The 14,157-nt window shown below is 41.4% G+C and overlaps 1 protein-coding gene across 6 annotated transcripts in view; it reads right to left on the bottom strand.

Moving 5' to 3' along the window:
• LOC102225561 (pleckstrin homology domain-containing family A member 7-like) overlaps window positions 1-14,157 on the bottom strand; it is a 137,023-nt gene that overhangs the window by 17,164 nt on the left and 105,702 nt on the right. For 4 of the 6 annotated variants that reach the window (XM_023350242.1, XM_023350248.1, XM_023350254.1 and 1 more), the window contains 9 exons: window positions 12,874-13,052; window positions 9,434-9,979; window positions 8,490-9,048; window positions 8,058-8,141; window positions 6,614-6,841; window positions 4,866-4,919; window positions 4,521-4,604; window positions 1,905-1,970; window positions 100-180 (listed from right to left, as the gene is read on the bottom strand). In XM_023350242.1, coding sequence (XP_023206010.1) covers window positions 100-180; window positions 1,905-1,970; window positions 4,521-4,604; window positions 4,866-4,919; window positions 6,614-6,841; window positions 8,058-8,141; window positions 8,490-9,048; window positions 9,434-9,979; window positions 12,874-13,052 — 1,881 coding nt within the window. The remainder of the gene's footprint in view (window positions 1-99; window positions 181-1,904; window positions 1,971-4,520; window positions 4,605-4,865; window positions 4,920-6,613; window positions 6,842-8,057; window positions 8,142-8,489; window positions 9,049-9,433; window positions 9,980-12,873; window positions 13,053-14,157) is intronic. The other 2 variants (XM_023350266.1, XM_023350274.1) reach the window with 2 other exon arrangements.

Here is a 14,157-nt window from a genome sequence, read left to right on the forward strand (position 1 = left end):
GCTGCATTTGCCTCTGAATTATGTCAGATTCATTTAATCATTTAAAAAAAAAAATTTTAACCAGCGTAATCGTGGAGTTGCGTTTCAGAGACTGGTTACCTTGTCGTTCTTCAGGGAGCTGATCCTCGCCTCCAGGTCCTTCAGAATCTTGTCCTGCTCACATAAGCGACTCAACTTCACCTGCAGGGGGAGAAGTAGAGCTGGGTGGGCATGAGCTGTTTACCCAGATGAAGTTGCTCTCAAGGGCTAATCAGAGTGTCTGTGCGTTGACTTCTGATAATGAAGTGGCCCTCTTACTTAATTAAAGCCATGTGTCTGCAGCTGCTCTGACTGCATACAGAACAGAGGGTCAGGGCGTCAACGGTGATCACCAAGAGCCGCTTTTAATGGGTGAAATGGATCGATTATTGAATATTTACCACGCGATAACTCCACCTGTCTGGTGCAGGTGCATTAGAAGATGTTCACTTTACAAGAACCGGCTCGAACAAACCATCTTTTGATGGAAGTTTTAATGCAGCGAAAACAATAAAATCTTCAATTGAGCTTGATCTGAGTTCATGTCATCAATCTGACACATTATTGTGGTCTCCATGGTGAACCCCATTCTTGGGGTATGGTTGTATAAAAGAGTCCTTTCACGTGAACGTTCATAAATAGTGCAAATAAGGTTTGGGAAATTGTTTGGATTATCCGAGTCAAAGACAAACAGAGTCCACTTCATGTTGCTCTCTGGGTGCTGCTGTTACCAGAAGAGCTGAGAATAAAAACTTACATTAATTTCCTTGGACCAAGGCAGCAGAAGGTGGAAAAAACCTCCATTAGTGATTCATAAAACTTATTTTAGTTAGCGATTAATCAATTATTCTGACAGTTAATCGACTATTCTGACAATTAATCAATTGTTCTGATAAAAATGTGCACATTCTGCAGATTTCTCATATAATATAACAATAATAGAAATACACTAAAAGATCCAAATGAACAAATACATTCCTTTTTTTTTAAAAATCAGAAAATAAAGAACAATAGAATTCCTTTAGATTATCTGTAGCAAAGGATGCATCTGCAACATGCGAAAAACTCTTTCTACTTGACCGAACATCAGTACAGTACAGGGCAGATCTGTTGAATATTTGACATTTTTTGGCTTGAATTAATAGTTTAACATAAAAAAACATCAATTTCTTATTACACTGAACATTTCTAAAATAAATCATCTTAAATAGATTTAGTGAGGACAGCCGTTCGTCACTTCTGACTGTGAACTGAGTTGTTGTTTTCAACAGCTTTCAATCTCCGCTTGTTTACGGGCAGCAGAGGAAGAAGGCCAAAGTGCAGCGTTTATGGCTTTTTAGAAAAAGACGGTGTAAACAAAGCAATCATTTCAAGGCACTGTCAGTGTCCTTGTTCTTTAGATATATATATATATATATATTTTTTTACCAGAAGCCCTCTGTTGAACATCAGACCTGTTATTTTAATGTTTTATTAGACTTACAGACACATCACATTAAATCACTTTACTTAGTTACCTTTTAACGTCTAATCAGAAGTATTCATAGCTCCAATAAATAATTAATCTGCAAATTCCATGTTTTAACCTCTTTTTTAAATTCACAGACATCAGTCCTTTGATTCACTTCCACAGTTTAGATCCAGATGGTCAGTAGGAATTCACAGCAGAGATTTCTAACAAGGCTGGGTTTTAAATGACTTTAAAAACCACAAGAAAGGAAGGAAAGAAGGAAGGAAGAAGAGAAAATAAATTCGGTTCTAATTCTATTGGAAATCCATAAATGTTGGTGGAGAAATTCAATAAACTGACAACCTGTCTAAAGAGGACTTCAATCAGATTATTTATGCAGTTAAAATGGCCCCAGCGTACGGATCGTCATACTCACATCCACATCGCTTTCTGCAACCTTGACAGGCTTCCCCGCCTCCTTCAGCGCCTGATTTCCGGCTACCTGCAACATTTCAACGTCAACAGACCCAGATGTTAGTTGTTTGCTGAGGCGAGGCGTCTGGCTCCTCGCTACATTAGCGCCGAGACGAAGGGAAGCGCAGAACACTGGGAGCAGCTGTAGACTACCACAAATAAGGGGAAGACTGTCGTTGACATTCACTTGTCCTTGTGAACATGAACAGGGTGAGCGACTTCTGGTCATGAACGACACGGTGGCTATGGACACTTTGAAGCTCTGCACAATATTCACTTGCCTGTAAAACCTTCGTTGCCTTCAGATTATTCATCCGTCTAACAGGAGAACGTTTGAGAACACAGGTGAGGGCTCATTTAAAGGGACATGTTGGATTTCTGAAGTGAGGCTCTGTTGAAAGCTTTTGAGCAGTTAATAATGATAGGCCTCCACTGACGCTTCTATTAGAGGGGAAAAATGAAAGACGCAGCAGATGAGTGCATCATCAGCAAAATTAATGCAATTAACAATTTTTTTGTTATCGATTAATCAATCATTAGGATGATTAATCGGTTTAAAAATTTGGCATATTTTGCATATTTTTCAACTTAACCACTTAAAAGCCTTTTCTGTGCAATATCAGAAATACATTGAAAGATAAAAGTAAAGAAATTATTTTTTAAATAAGAAAATAGACATTTCATTACCTAAATTTTAACAGCATTCCTTTAGCATACGCTTGACCATCAGTGCCTCTACCGCTAAAGAAAATCCTTCTAACATCAACATGTGAAAAACTCAACCCTTTCTGAATGACTAAATGTCACAATTAATAATTGGACAGCAAAAGGTGTTCATTTTTAAATTATTTTACAGCATTAGAAACAAGTGAAGCTAAAACCATGCCACTAGAGGTGTTTTGGGTTGAACATATTCACAAAGTTGTTTTTTAGTTTAAATGCAAAATGTTTACATTTTTGTACATTTTTGTTTTAATCAGTGCTTTGAATATGTTCTTTCAACAATTTGTCTTTTTTTTAAGTTTGTATATGCCAGTTAATGATTAATCGATTATTAAATTAGCTTACGATTATTTCAATCACCGATTCATTGCGATTAATCCGATTAATCATTTCAGCCCAAATAGTGAAGCAGGCGGGTGGAGCGATTCTTGCTGTAGAGCAAACAGGTGGGTGTTATTAAAATGCCGAGGTGAAGAAGCAACCGCGACGCCCTGCAACTGTGGCTGTCCATCAATCTGGGAGTGGTTTTAAGGCCATTTCCAAACAATCTGAAACCCAATACTTTACGAGAGTAAAGACTATTTACAAACAGAAAACATTTAAGACAGCTGCCAATCTTTCCAGGAGCGGAGGTGTCAGTGGATTCAGCCCAGGGTCAGATGAGGTAATGGTCAGGAAAATTGCAAGAAACCTGAAACTACAGGTTTCCAGTATAATGTGAAGTTTGAAGAAAAAAAAAATCCTAACAAGTTTAACTTATTTGCAAGGATTGTCTGGAGAAAGCATTGTCTCTTTGAACATAATACTGTAGGGTTACAAATAATTATTTTATTAACTGATTATTTTATTGATTTATTCTGACAATTAATCGATTAACTGGATAAAGAAGTTGGCACATTCTGCTGGTGTTTCACTTACCACCTAAGTGACTTTTACGCAATATTAGAAATGCATAATAAATGCAAATATATAATTCAATTCCCTTTTTAACATAAAATAAAGATTTTGTTCATGTTACACTAAAGCATCGTTCCTTTAGTGAACGTTTGGTCATGTGTACCAAATGATGCATCTGCAGCTAAAAAATACTTCTCTCATCAATGTGAAGATCCTCGCTCTTTCCACTCAACTTGTCAATACACCGCTATTTTTTCAATTAATAATAGGATAGCAAAATTATTTAAGAGTTTGCGTAACTTATTCTAGAAAACTATTACTTTATTTAGCAAAAGTACATTCACTTCCTGTTGGTTTTCTGCTCAAAATAAAAGCAATTTTTTTGGTACTTACTGTTCTGGCAGTGTAAACATCTTCACATGAGTGCAAGTAAGATAGTAACAGCTCGTAACCTCTCAACAGAACCACACTTAGAAAAACAATTTAACCTACTTGTTAAATATCAGTTTTAACAATTAGGTTATCGCCAGAAATCACTGAAAGATCCATTTTTTCATCGGGGAAATCAACCAGTTGAGGATTTAAACAATTTGTGAGGGAGGTGCAGCGTTTCAGAGGCGATGGTAGAAGCAGCTGGCTTTTCAACCACCGGGTCACAGCCACAGCCACAACACATGCACTGCCGAGCCATCCCATGCCCAGTACTCAACAGCCTGGCCAACATCGCCACACAGTGGAGGGGAGGTATGGAGTCACGATGCTGTTGGAGCTTTGAATGCAGCGCTGCAAAGCGATGGGATGGTCTTACTATAGAGCACGACACAGAAACCTCCCTGTTCTCGCCACGGCACAAACATGCACAAGCAGACACACACACACACACACACACACACCCACGCTACGTTGTAGAACATTTACCAGACACAGAGACACGTAGCTACATACAAATAGAGCTTACGTTCATTAAAGGCCTGAGTGGCCCAGCAGTGCAGTGCAGTAGTAAACTGTGAACTGCGAGGATCAGCGGCTCTAGAGCTCTGATCTGGGAGTCAGAAATCACAGAGACACAAGAGCCGCAGTCACAACATGGCGGCCGCTTCTAACAGCAGGTCAAGCGTTTGGGAGAAACACCACTCTTAAATAATCTGGAGCTACAGCTGGAATGTTTTGGGTCAACCGTTCAGGGTCGGGTGTAGAACAGAAGGGTGCAGTCAGTAACAAAGACCGACATGTTAGTCTGAGTGTGAGGCTTTTCAAATCAGAGAAAATACAACAGACTGAATTGTGCAATTTGTTTTTTCACCTTTATGTCCAGATATTCCAGGTCCTTCTTCAGCTGCATGTACGTGTCATCGGCCTAGAGGGCGAAAACCATCCGATTCAAAAACAAACTCAACAATGTGCAGTCTGAATATTCTACAGAAGCATCAACAAGAGGTGCACCGATCGCAGTTTTCAGGCCGATCACCAGCCCTCTCTCACAAATGACCAGAAGGGGACAGTGACTGATTTTCATATCTGTGCGGAAGTAAACAGATCGCCCAAAATGAATGAAATCGATCGGTGCACCCCGAGTATCTACCACAGATTTCCTGTTGACATGCAGAATGACAAAGTTGCACCCAGACTGAAAAGCGTCTTGCACTCGTTTTGATTCGAGATCCAGTTAAACACGCTGTACACAACAGATAAAAATACAAAGAAAAAGAAAGAGCGACCAGCTCCATCAGAGGGAGCCGTGAACTCATCTCACAGACAGGCAACATCAAAACAAGCTTCATGACGAGGACCGAAAGGAACGTCGCGCACCACCAACACCAAAACCGCGTAATCAAGACCGGCCAAACGGCTTGCTTGAAGCATGGGATGGCTTTGTGGACGTCAAAGGGATTGCAACACATCATGCTACAGACGACATTGGCAGAAGCACCACATGGAGACGGATCAGCCAAAGAGGAGTGAGTAGAGGCTGCCACTGCTTAAACTAGGCTGCTGCTTGGTCATGAAGTCCAGGTTTAGACAGCATTCTTTATCAATATTACACAGTGACAGGCAAAATATGTTATGTTACCACCAGGGGTGGCCACTGCTAGTTAAACAGTTAGCTGTGCTAACCTTAAATCACTCATCATAAACGGTAGATCCGCTAATGCTGAAGTGCTACACCAGCATGGTATTTTGTGGAAGCTAATGCTAAGGTACCAATATTAGCAACAATTTAGCTGTGGTGTAATGTTTAAGCGCTATACCAACATGGTGTTTAGTAGAGGCTACTGCTAAATCGTTAGTATTAGCAATGCTTTAGAGTTGGTGTAACACCTAAGCACTACAACACAGTATTTAGGGAAAGCTAATGCTAAAGCGCTAACTTCAATTCAAAATATATCTGCCCTCAAAACACTTGTAGTCTGAAAGTTAATAGGAAAAAGAGAGAAAGGAATTGAAGAGAAAACAAAACTGCTGAGTAAACAATCTTCACCAACTTCAAAATAAGAGATGGATATAAATGGCTAACTGCTTGAACAATTGCTAACAGTCAAGAACTTTAACAAAGACGTTGAACTTTATTCACCTGAAATGTTACAAAACAACCAAGCAAATGACCACTTTAGAGTTTACCTGGAAAATTTATTTTAAGAGAAGGTAAGTGTGCTAAATGTTTTCAAAGCTAACAAAAGTGCAAAACAAAAAATTAGCTCAGCCCTTAGCGCATTAGCGGAAGTGTTTCCACCACAAAGATTGATGCATTTTATTAGGATTTTATGTAAAACAACAGCACAAACTAGTAATTTCAAACTGGATTTCATTTACTTTGTGGTGTTTCTACCAGCTTTAGACATTTACAGATGTAAAGCTTTGTCAATACAACATTTAAATTTTATAATGAATAAAATCTGATGATGTATGTTGCATAAGTAACAAATTGTCAAAGTTCTTTTTTTTTGTATGTATAATTTTAATGTTATAAAACCTTTAATGAAGATTCAGTGGCAGCCTTTACCAGGTCCTGGTAACATGAGGGAGGGGTAGCCATGCCTCTTGGGGCCCCACCTGGACGCTGCAGGGGCCGACATCTCCGAGGTGCGACTCAGGAGACGCGGTGGCGCTGAGGAGGAGGGGGCTGTCGCTAGCGGCGACAGCGGTTAGGAGGCAGTTTTGGTGGTAGGACTCTTTGGGAGCGCTCAGCCGCTGGATGTGAGCTAAGGTCTGCTGACGCACAGCGGCCATCTTGGCCTGGTGGCGGCGCAGCTGAATGAGGAGCAGAGTGAGCTCCTCCGGCTGTCGGGAGGCACCGCAGGATATTCAGTCTGGCAGCTCTCAACACTGACCTCACATGCTGAACAAAAACCCACTCAGCTCTTCAATACCTTCACTTTCACAGCGGCCAGGACGCAAAAACACAAAATCTTACCAAGTATTTTTGGTCTAGATTCTACTGCAAATGTCTTAGTACAATGGCAGATTATTTCTCTAATAACTAATACTTTTTCCATCAATATTGAGAAATTATTGACTTAAAACAAGCTTGTGTTTCTTGCTGAAAAGTTACTTGTTTATTTCTTGAATATGTACAAAAAGTACAGTATGAAGCTTAACGTAAAAGCTTTTGTTTTACAAATTCAAGGAAGTGGGTAGAAGTAAAAACTTATCAAAATCCCCCCTCCTTAACCATCTACATTAACATATAGTTCATACATATACTAACTAAACCAGTAACTAATAGTAAACTCATCAATATAGCATCTAATTTTAAATACAGCAGGTGAACAATGACCATTCCTTTAAATTTCACCAAAAAACAAAACTAGCGTTAATAACAAAAACGGCAGCAACAATTGACTAATAATGTTATGCATTATATCCAGCAATAATCCTATGTTTATCTGATCATTTGAACTGTTTGGTCTAAGTTCAATATTGAATGATTCAAGTTTTTTCTAGTAGATCTGAATTTGCATATTTTAAACTGTGGTTCCCCTTCTTTAACTTATAAATATGCTCTTTAGTCTTAAACAATTGTTGAATGTTTTCCAAAAATTGCTTGTTTTTGGCTTTGTGTAATTTCACCAGGTCAAAAAACTCACAATTTGGATTTCACAAATAAGGTGTTATTTTCTAAATGTTGCACCTTATGGATTATTGCTGTTGCTCTTTCTTAATAGTTAGCACTGTCTTATTTTGAGCGCGCTAAGATATTTGCAGTAGAAACTGGACCAAAAATGTTATGTTTTTGCAGTGCATATGACTCATCGCTGATCTGGACAAGCAGAACTGCAGCTTAATTAAAGATTAACGAGGCTGAAACAAAAATCTGCTACACATAAAGTGGACTTCACAGTTCTCTGGTCAACAACCAACTGACCAGGAAATGAATCCACAAACGGTTGCTAAAACCCTCCGCTGACAGAACCGAGGACCTCCGCAACGCAGAGCCTGAAGTCTTATAGGTTTTGGCATCGTGTGCATAAGAAGTGAATGCAGTTATTAAACGTACCGTCTTGCCATGAAGGCTGGGAGCGCTGACTGTGTGAGTGATGTAGCCAGTTGGAGGCATCGAACGTCTTTCAATAGTAGCAGCCTGCGGCACAGACATCAGTGTTGTTAGTTAATGACAGGAGAAACGGATCTGGGTGAGGTGGAGCTACAGACTCTACAGATTTACTACCATCACTACATTCAGGTTTAAGTTACAGTATGTAACATCTATATTAATATTATACTTTTATACAAATTTATATTCCAAGAAAAAGTTGGATTTCACTGTTCTAAATATCTGATATTTTCTTCTAGGATGCAGGAAAACAAAATCAGGCAAACAAACACCCACTACCTCTACCCCTGCTGACCGTCTTATTGGAGGGTAAACTCATAAAAATGCAGTAATGAAGAAGAAGGTTGTTCTGATTCTGTTGAGTATTATTCTTACCTTCAGCATCTGAGACTTGCTCCTTCGGGGTGACACGGTAAAGGGAACGTTCAGCAGAGGCCCGTCCCCAGCGGGCCTTACGGTCACCCGTTCGGCGGGAGTGTGAGGCCTTCGGTTGGGGGACAGCGTCCTGCTGGTACCGGGCGGAGGCCCCGGCGGCGGGATGTCTGCGGCCGACGGCGGCACCGACACGCAGCGAGGAGACCCCTCCGACCTGCGCAACGAAGAGGAGGAGGGTGGCACGGTGGACGGGGGGCGGGGCCCGAACGGGTAATCCGGGGCCGGGGTGTAGATTGGCGCTGTGGGGCTGCCGTGACGGAACTGCTGGCGCTGCTGCCACTCGTACAGCTGCAGCACGGTGTTGGACCCCGAGCCCCCCTGGTCTGGGGTGAGCCGGAAGTGGCTCAGGCGATCGTGGGCGTACTTGTACTCGCCGAGTCGACCCGACGGGGGGCTGTGGCGTGGAGTTTTTGGCAAAGTCTGAAAGGCCTCCATGGAGGTGTACTTGTGCTGCGTGGGCGGTGTCCGACGGGGAAGGGTGTTTTCTCTGGAGGGAGGGCTGTTGAAGAGGAATAAGGTGGAAATAATTTCCCCCAACACAATAATTACCATTAAGAGAGTCACTGAATTTCTAGCGTCTTTCAAGACACCCAGGAACAATTTACAACATAAAGTGAAAATAAAAGCAATGTAAATGAGAAATCAGTGGAAAGGCTGTAAGCTTTGAGTTGTGATCTGAAAGTAAGAAGAGTCAGTAGCTGCATTTCTACAACAAATGTGCACAGATGGTATCAAAAGCTGGTAGCAAGAACCCAAAGGAAAGATGTTCATCACGAGCTTATCAAGAGTGAAGTTCTGTTTCCAAGAAGCAACATTTTTTACAGCTGAAAATCAAATGACTAAAATCAGAAAGTTTTTATGCAAAATGAACAATATTGACCTACCCCCTTTGCTCAGCCTTCTGGACTTTGACCCACTGCTCCACCTGCTCCAGAGTGTTTCTCCTCTGCAGATGCTTGAACGTGTCGGAGGCTGCCGGCTCCGGCACCCTCTGGTACGTCCCCGCCGCGATGCCGTTGGGCTCCAGGATGGGGCTGGGCGTGGACACCAGGCCGTTCCTCGTGCAAAGGCTGGAAGGCAACGTCGAGGTGGCTCGTGACGGAGCGCGGGACGTCACTCTGGACACGGGAGCAGACGCGGACGCGTGGTCCGACAGCTGGAGGGCGGCGGCAGCTGGCGGTCTGGATGGAAGGGGGCTCTGTTTGTCCGTTTCCAAAGAGGCGGTCCCCACGTGGCGCTCCAGGGTGACGCTGCCGGCGTCCTGGTGAAAGCTGCAGAGCTCCTCTGTGTTACGGTGGATGGGCTCCAGCAGAACTTCGTGGACAATTGCTTTTGTGGCCTCAGAGTCTACAGTCTTCATCTTCTGGTGATTCACGTGGTTCGTCTGCGGGACAGCTTGTTGCAACAACGTGGTGACTTTGTCAACGGGTCTGTAGAGAAGGAGACATGCAGTCAGATAATATTAAATAGTTCAATGAAACTCTACAAAAATACCCATAGCTCAAAAGTTCGATGATATGTCAAACTGAAATAACAAGTATTGGTATTAGCGTCGGCGATATGGGTTCTGTATTTCCATGGCATCACCCACCTTTATTAAACAGATTTTCTAAGCTTGAGATATAGCTGGATAATCTACAGATGCTTTAAAATTCTCTACAAACTTCTCCCTGACTCGTCTGCTGCAATCCATGGTTTTCGTGGTGTAGTTTGTTTTCAGTTTCTTCCTTTTTTGCCATCAAATAACTGATTTTGTGATACTACTTTAGAAATATATTGTTTCCTCATCAAAACACGTAGAAATCTGGAATCTACATATCAAAGCAAAAAAGATGAGAAAAACGACACCAAACGTTTCTTTAAATTCTTTACTAGTTTGATTGTTGAAACTCGCCACAGACGGTAACTTGTTCAATATCAAGTTATTGATATTAATAAGGCGGAGGCCGCAGTGCTGTAGAAGTAAGAAATACTGCCTCCTGCAGGTGGGAGTCAGTTAGCAGCACTCAATGGTTTTTTTTTGACAATTTTTGCTGAAAATTTGCAATAAACTCTTAACTATGGATAAGCACAAAAAACTGCACGGTTCTGTTGATTTTGCATGAATTTTTGTGAACACATTCTTTTTAAATATATTTTCTTTAGGGGCATAAAGTCAAACACACTTCACACTTTTCAGATTTTTGTTTGGAAACGTTCATTATTTTGCTTCAGATTCTTATGTCCTATTCATAGTTTTGGCTAATGTGTGGAAGAGTTCAAGGGGCATGAATACTTACAGCAAGGCGCCTCTAATGATAAAAAAAAAAACCTAAAGACATTCTCTGGCTAATTTGCTAAAAAAAAAAAAAAAGTCATTTATACCTAATTGCTCACTAAATAACAGGCTCATTAAAGTCATTTAATCTCCGGAACATCGTATTCCCATGTTCTGAGAGTTCAGATCTTTGTTCTTTTGTCCTGAACCGAATGTAAAGTAGATGGCTGTCAAATAAAAGAGAAATCTTTTTTTTTTCTTTAAACCATCGCAGCTGACAAGCAAAGCCTTAAAGACACAAGCTGATTTGAAACTCATTAATTAAGTCCAACGTGAAAACACCTTGAGAAATATTCAGGTTTCTGTCATGAAAGAAAAACCTTGCATAATAATAGGAAAGCCTGTGGTGCCAAGATTCTCCTTCCCAGCAGCTACTATCTAAAAATAATTCAGTAAAACTGGCACACTGGCGACTGCTTTGACCCCATTTGATGCTGGTTTCAAAGTACTTTTGGTGCTCAATACTCATAAAAAAATAAACGCTACAACCGAAAATTTTAACAACAACAAAGCGAAACGTGCCAGGCGGTGTTAGTGCTACTGTCACGGCTTCCACAGGCAAACAAACAGGAAAAGAGGGAGCTTTAACAGAAAGTTCAGAGAACTCCCGGTTGGAAGCTGTCGGGGGCTCGGTTTTCTTTCTGTCATTCAGAAGCAGGCAGCGGTACGTTGTGGGATTTCCTCTCGTAAGAACGGCGTAATGAGAAAGGACGGGATTGTGTGAGGGAGGGGGCGGTGGGCAGCGTCTGAGCCTGCCAGTGAGAGACCGCACGTATTTGATCTGCGCTACCTCCCATCGTCAGCGCATTAATAACACATGAAGAGAACCGCCAATGGTTCATAAACGCCGTCGTCTGACTGCGATGTCTCAAAGCACAAAAACAAACACGCTGCGCACGGAGCGGACGCTGAAGCAACCACGGAGCGGAGTCAGCCAGAGAGAGAAACCAAGATGTTATACATGTTATCAAAGGCTGATGAACAAGGCGCTCTCCAATATCCATTTCTATGAGAGGCTGAATACTTAAAGGGAAGTGGTTCCAGTTTAAAGGCAGACAGAAGCATAAAGTCAAATAGATCAGAGAATAGACTTTAAAATTAGTTGATAAACCACTTAATATTCTTAGCACCAGAATACATTGCAGATCTAGTTTCCAGCTGCAATAACTGAAGCTGCATGATGCTTCTTTTTTTCGTTTTGTTGCACTACTTTCAATTTTGGTAAAAATAAAAATACGTTTTTTAAGATAGGGGTTTGATTGCCTTCACCCCCCGCTGAAGACAAGTAGTCAAATCTTTCACATTGGTTTACGATGATTTCTAGCGGTTTCTGGATACATGTACAATTTATATTAGTTACTTTGATGTCAGTGTTTTGTTTGTAAAGGAAAGCCCTATATTTGTTAAGGCACGTAAAGTATTTGAGTTCATAAAGTTAATATGTCATAAAACTATGGTACTGATTATGCTCCCCTGTCAAAGTATGATTTCTAACAAACAGCAACAGCCAACTGATGCCTTTTCTTTTGCTTGGAAAGTTTTTTTCTGAAAAAAAGAATACAGAGGGTTTTACTCATCAAAATTGATAGTCTGAGTAAGAGAATATTGCTGATAACGGTGGTCCTATAAAACAGTGTCTTTTTAAAGTAGAGGACCACCAGGGGGCGGTAGGTGGGCCTCAGAAAGCTAAAGGGAAGATGAGAAAAAAAAAAAAATCTACTAATATTTTTTAAATGCAAATTTGATGAAAATCTAGTCTGTTTTTCCAACTATTTTAACTTCGTTATTGCAAAGTTAAAATCATTTCTTGAAATGTTATTTGCCATGCTAATTTTTCAGATTTTTAAGCTGCTTCGCTCCTCAACCTAGTGTAGCACTCATGGTGCTGACATGAATGAATAACTTTTCTTTGTAATATACATTCATACCAAAGTAGAAAATGACCTCATGTGAGAACCAAACTCCTCTGGCAATGTGTGCTTTAAGGTTTCAGGTGTGAAGGCCTACCTGAGCCTGTCGGGGTGGTTCTGCATCAGCGTGGCCTGGTTCATGGCCTTCAGCCAGGTGCTCATGTCCTCCTGGGTGTCGGCGCTGAAGTAATACGTCCGCATGCCAGTGTGCTCTGCCTGCGAGCCAATCACAGAGCTCTGCTTGTAAATGTATGAACGCATACCGGTGTGGCTAGCCTAAAGGAAGAGAGCAGAGGCCAGGTCAGATCGGCTGGAGGAAAACAGAGGTCATCTGGAGAACAGTGCAGGGGTCGAAGACAGAGAGCAGCATGCTTTCCCATGGCGGAGGGGGGAGAAGAAAACATCAACGGCGACGCAGGCACTGACCAATGCAGAGAGGGAGAAATCACACAGTACGGTGGCACAGACATAAATATCAGGCACTTGGGTTCAACAACGGCCACAACCTTCACCAGCGTAAGGAAGGATACATTGATATGACGGAGAATGGAAATATAGAAGGCTTAACACAAATGATCCTTTGAAATTGTTTGCCTTGAGGTCTTTTCGCTTAGATACCTACTTTAAAGATGTTAAAAGCTGCTACACCGTGGGATGATGAGATGCCTGGAAGACATCTTTTAGAATAACTAATGACATGAACAACGATACCTCCTGAAAGAGAAAAGAGACTGCATTTCTTGTAGTCTATTGAACCAACAAGCAGAACAAAAAGGGTAGAAAGCCCACAAGCTTTGTGTTGGTGTTAAAGACAGTGTGCTTGTGTTCAGCTCATTGTGAGGGGGAGGAAAGACCTTCCTTTGCCTTCCTACTGGGAGGAAAAGCTCTGCCCTCGTCTCAAGACGTTTGGAGCCTCTGACCAGCTGCAGCTCCAAAAGGGGGAAATGTATAAAGAGTGATTTGCTGTTTTAGTTTTCACCACACCTAATGTTTTGCATCTAGTTACAAAGTTACATTTTTGGTCTCATTTGACAGTAAGACCTCATTCCCGCATTTAAAGAACCTCTACTAATTTCTGTCCAACATTGGCTTCACTTCTCCACTCACTCCAGATTTTTGCAATAGTTGTTGAATTGACAAACTTTCCCTCCTGAGGTGTGGATGTCTGGAGCGCCAACAAATTCACCATGTATGGAGGCCCAGATTGGTCAACAAAATGCAAAAGTCACAAAAACAACAAAAGTCACAAAAAAACCCAATAAAAAACAATAAAGGCCACGACAACAGCAAAAAGTTTCAAAGCAACAAAAAGTTACAAAACGAATTGTCAAAGGAAAAGCTGCGTCGCAAAAAACAACAACAAGCCACAAACAACAAATAC

Source organism: Xiphophorus maculatus, chromosome 2, assembly GCF_002775205.1.
Source record: "Xiphophorus maculatus strain JP 163 A chromosome 2, X_maculatus-5.0-male, whole genome shotgun sequence".
Taxonomy (NCBI): Eukaryota; Metazoa; Chordata; class Actinopteri; order Cyprinodontiformes; family Poeciliidae; genus Xiphophorus; species Xiphophorus maculatus.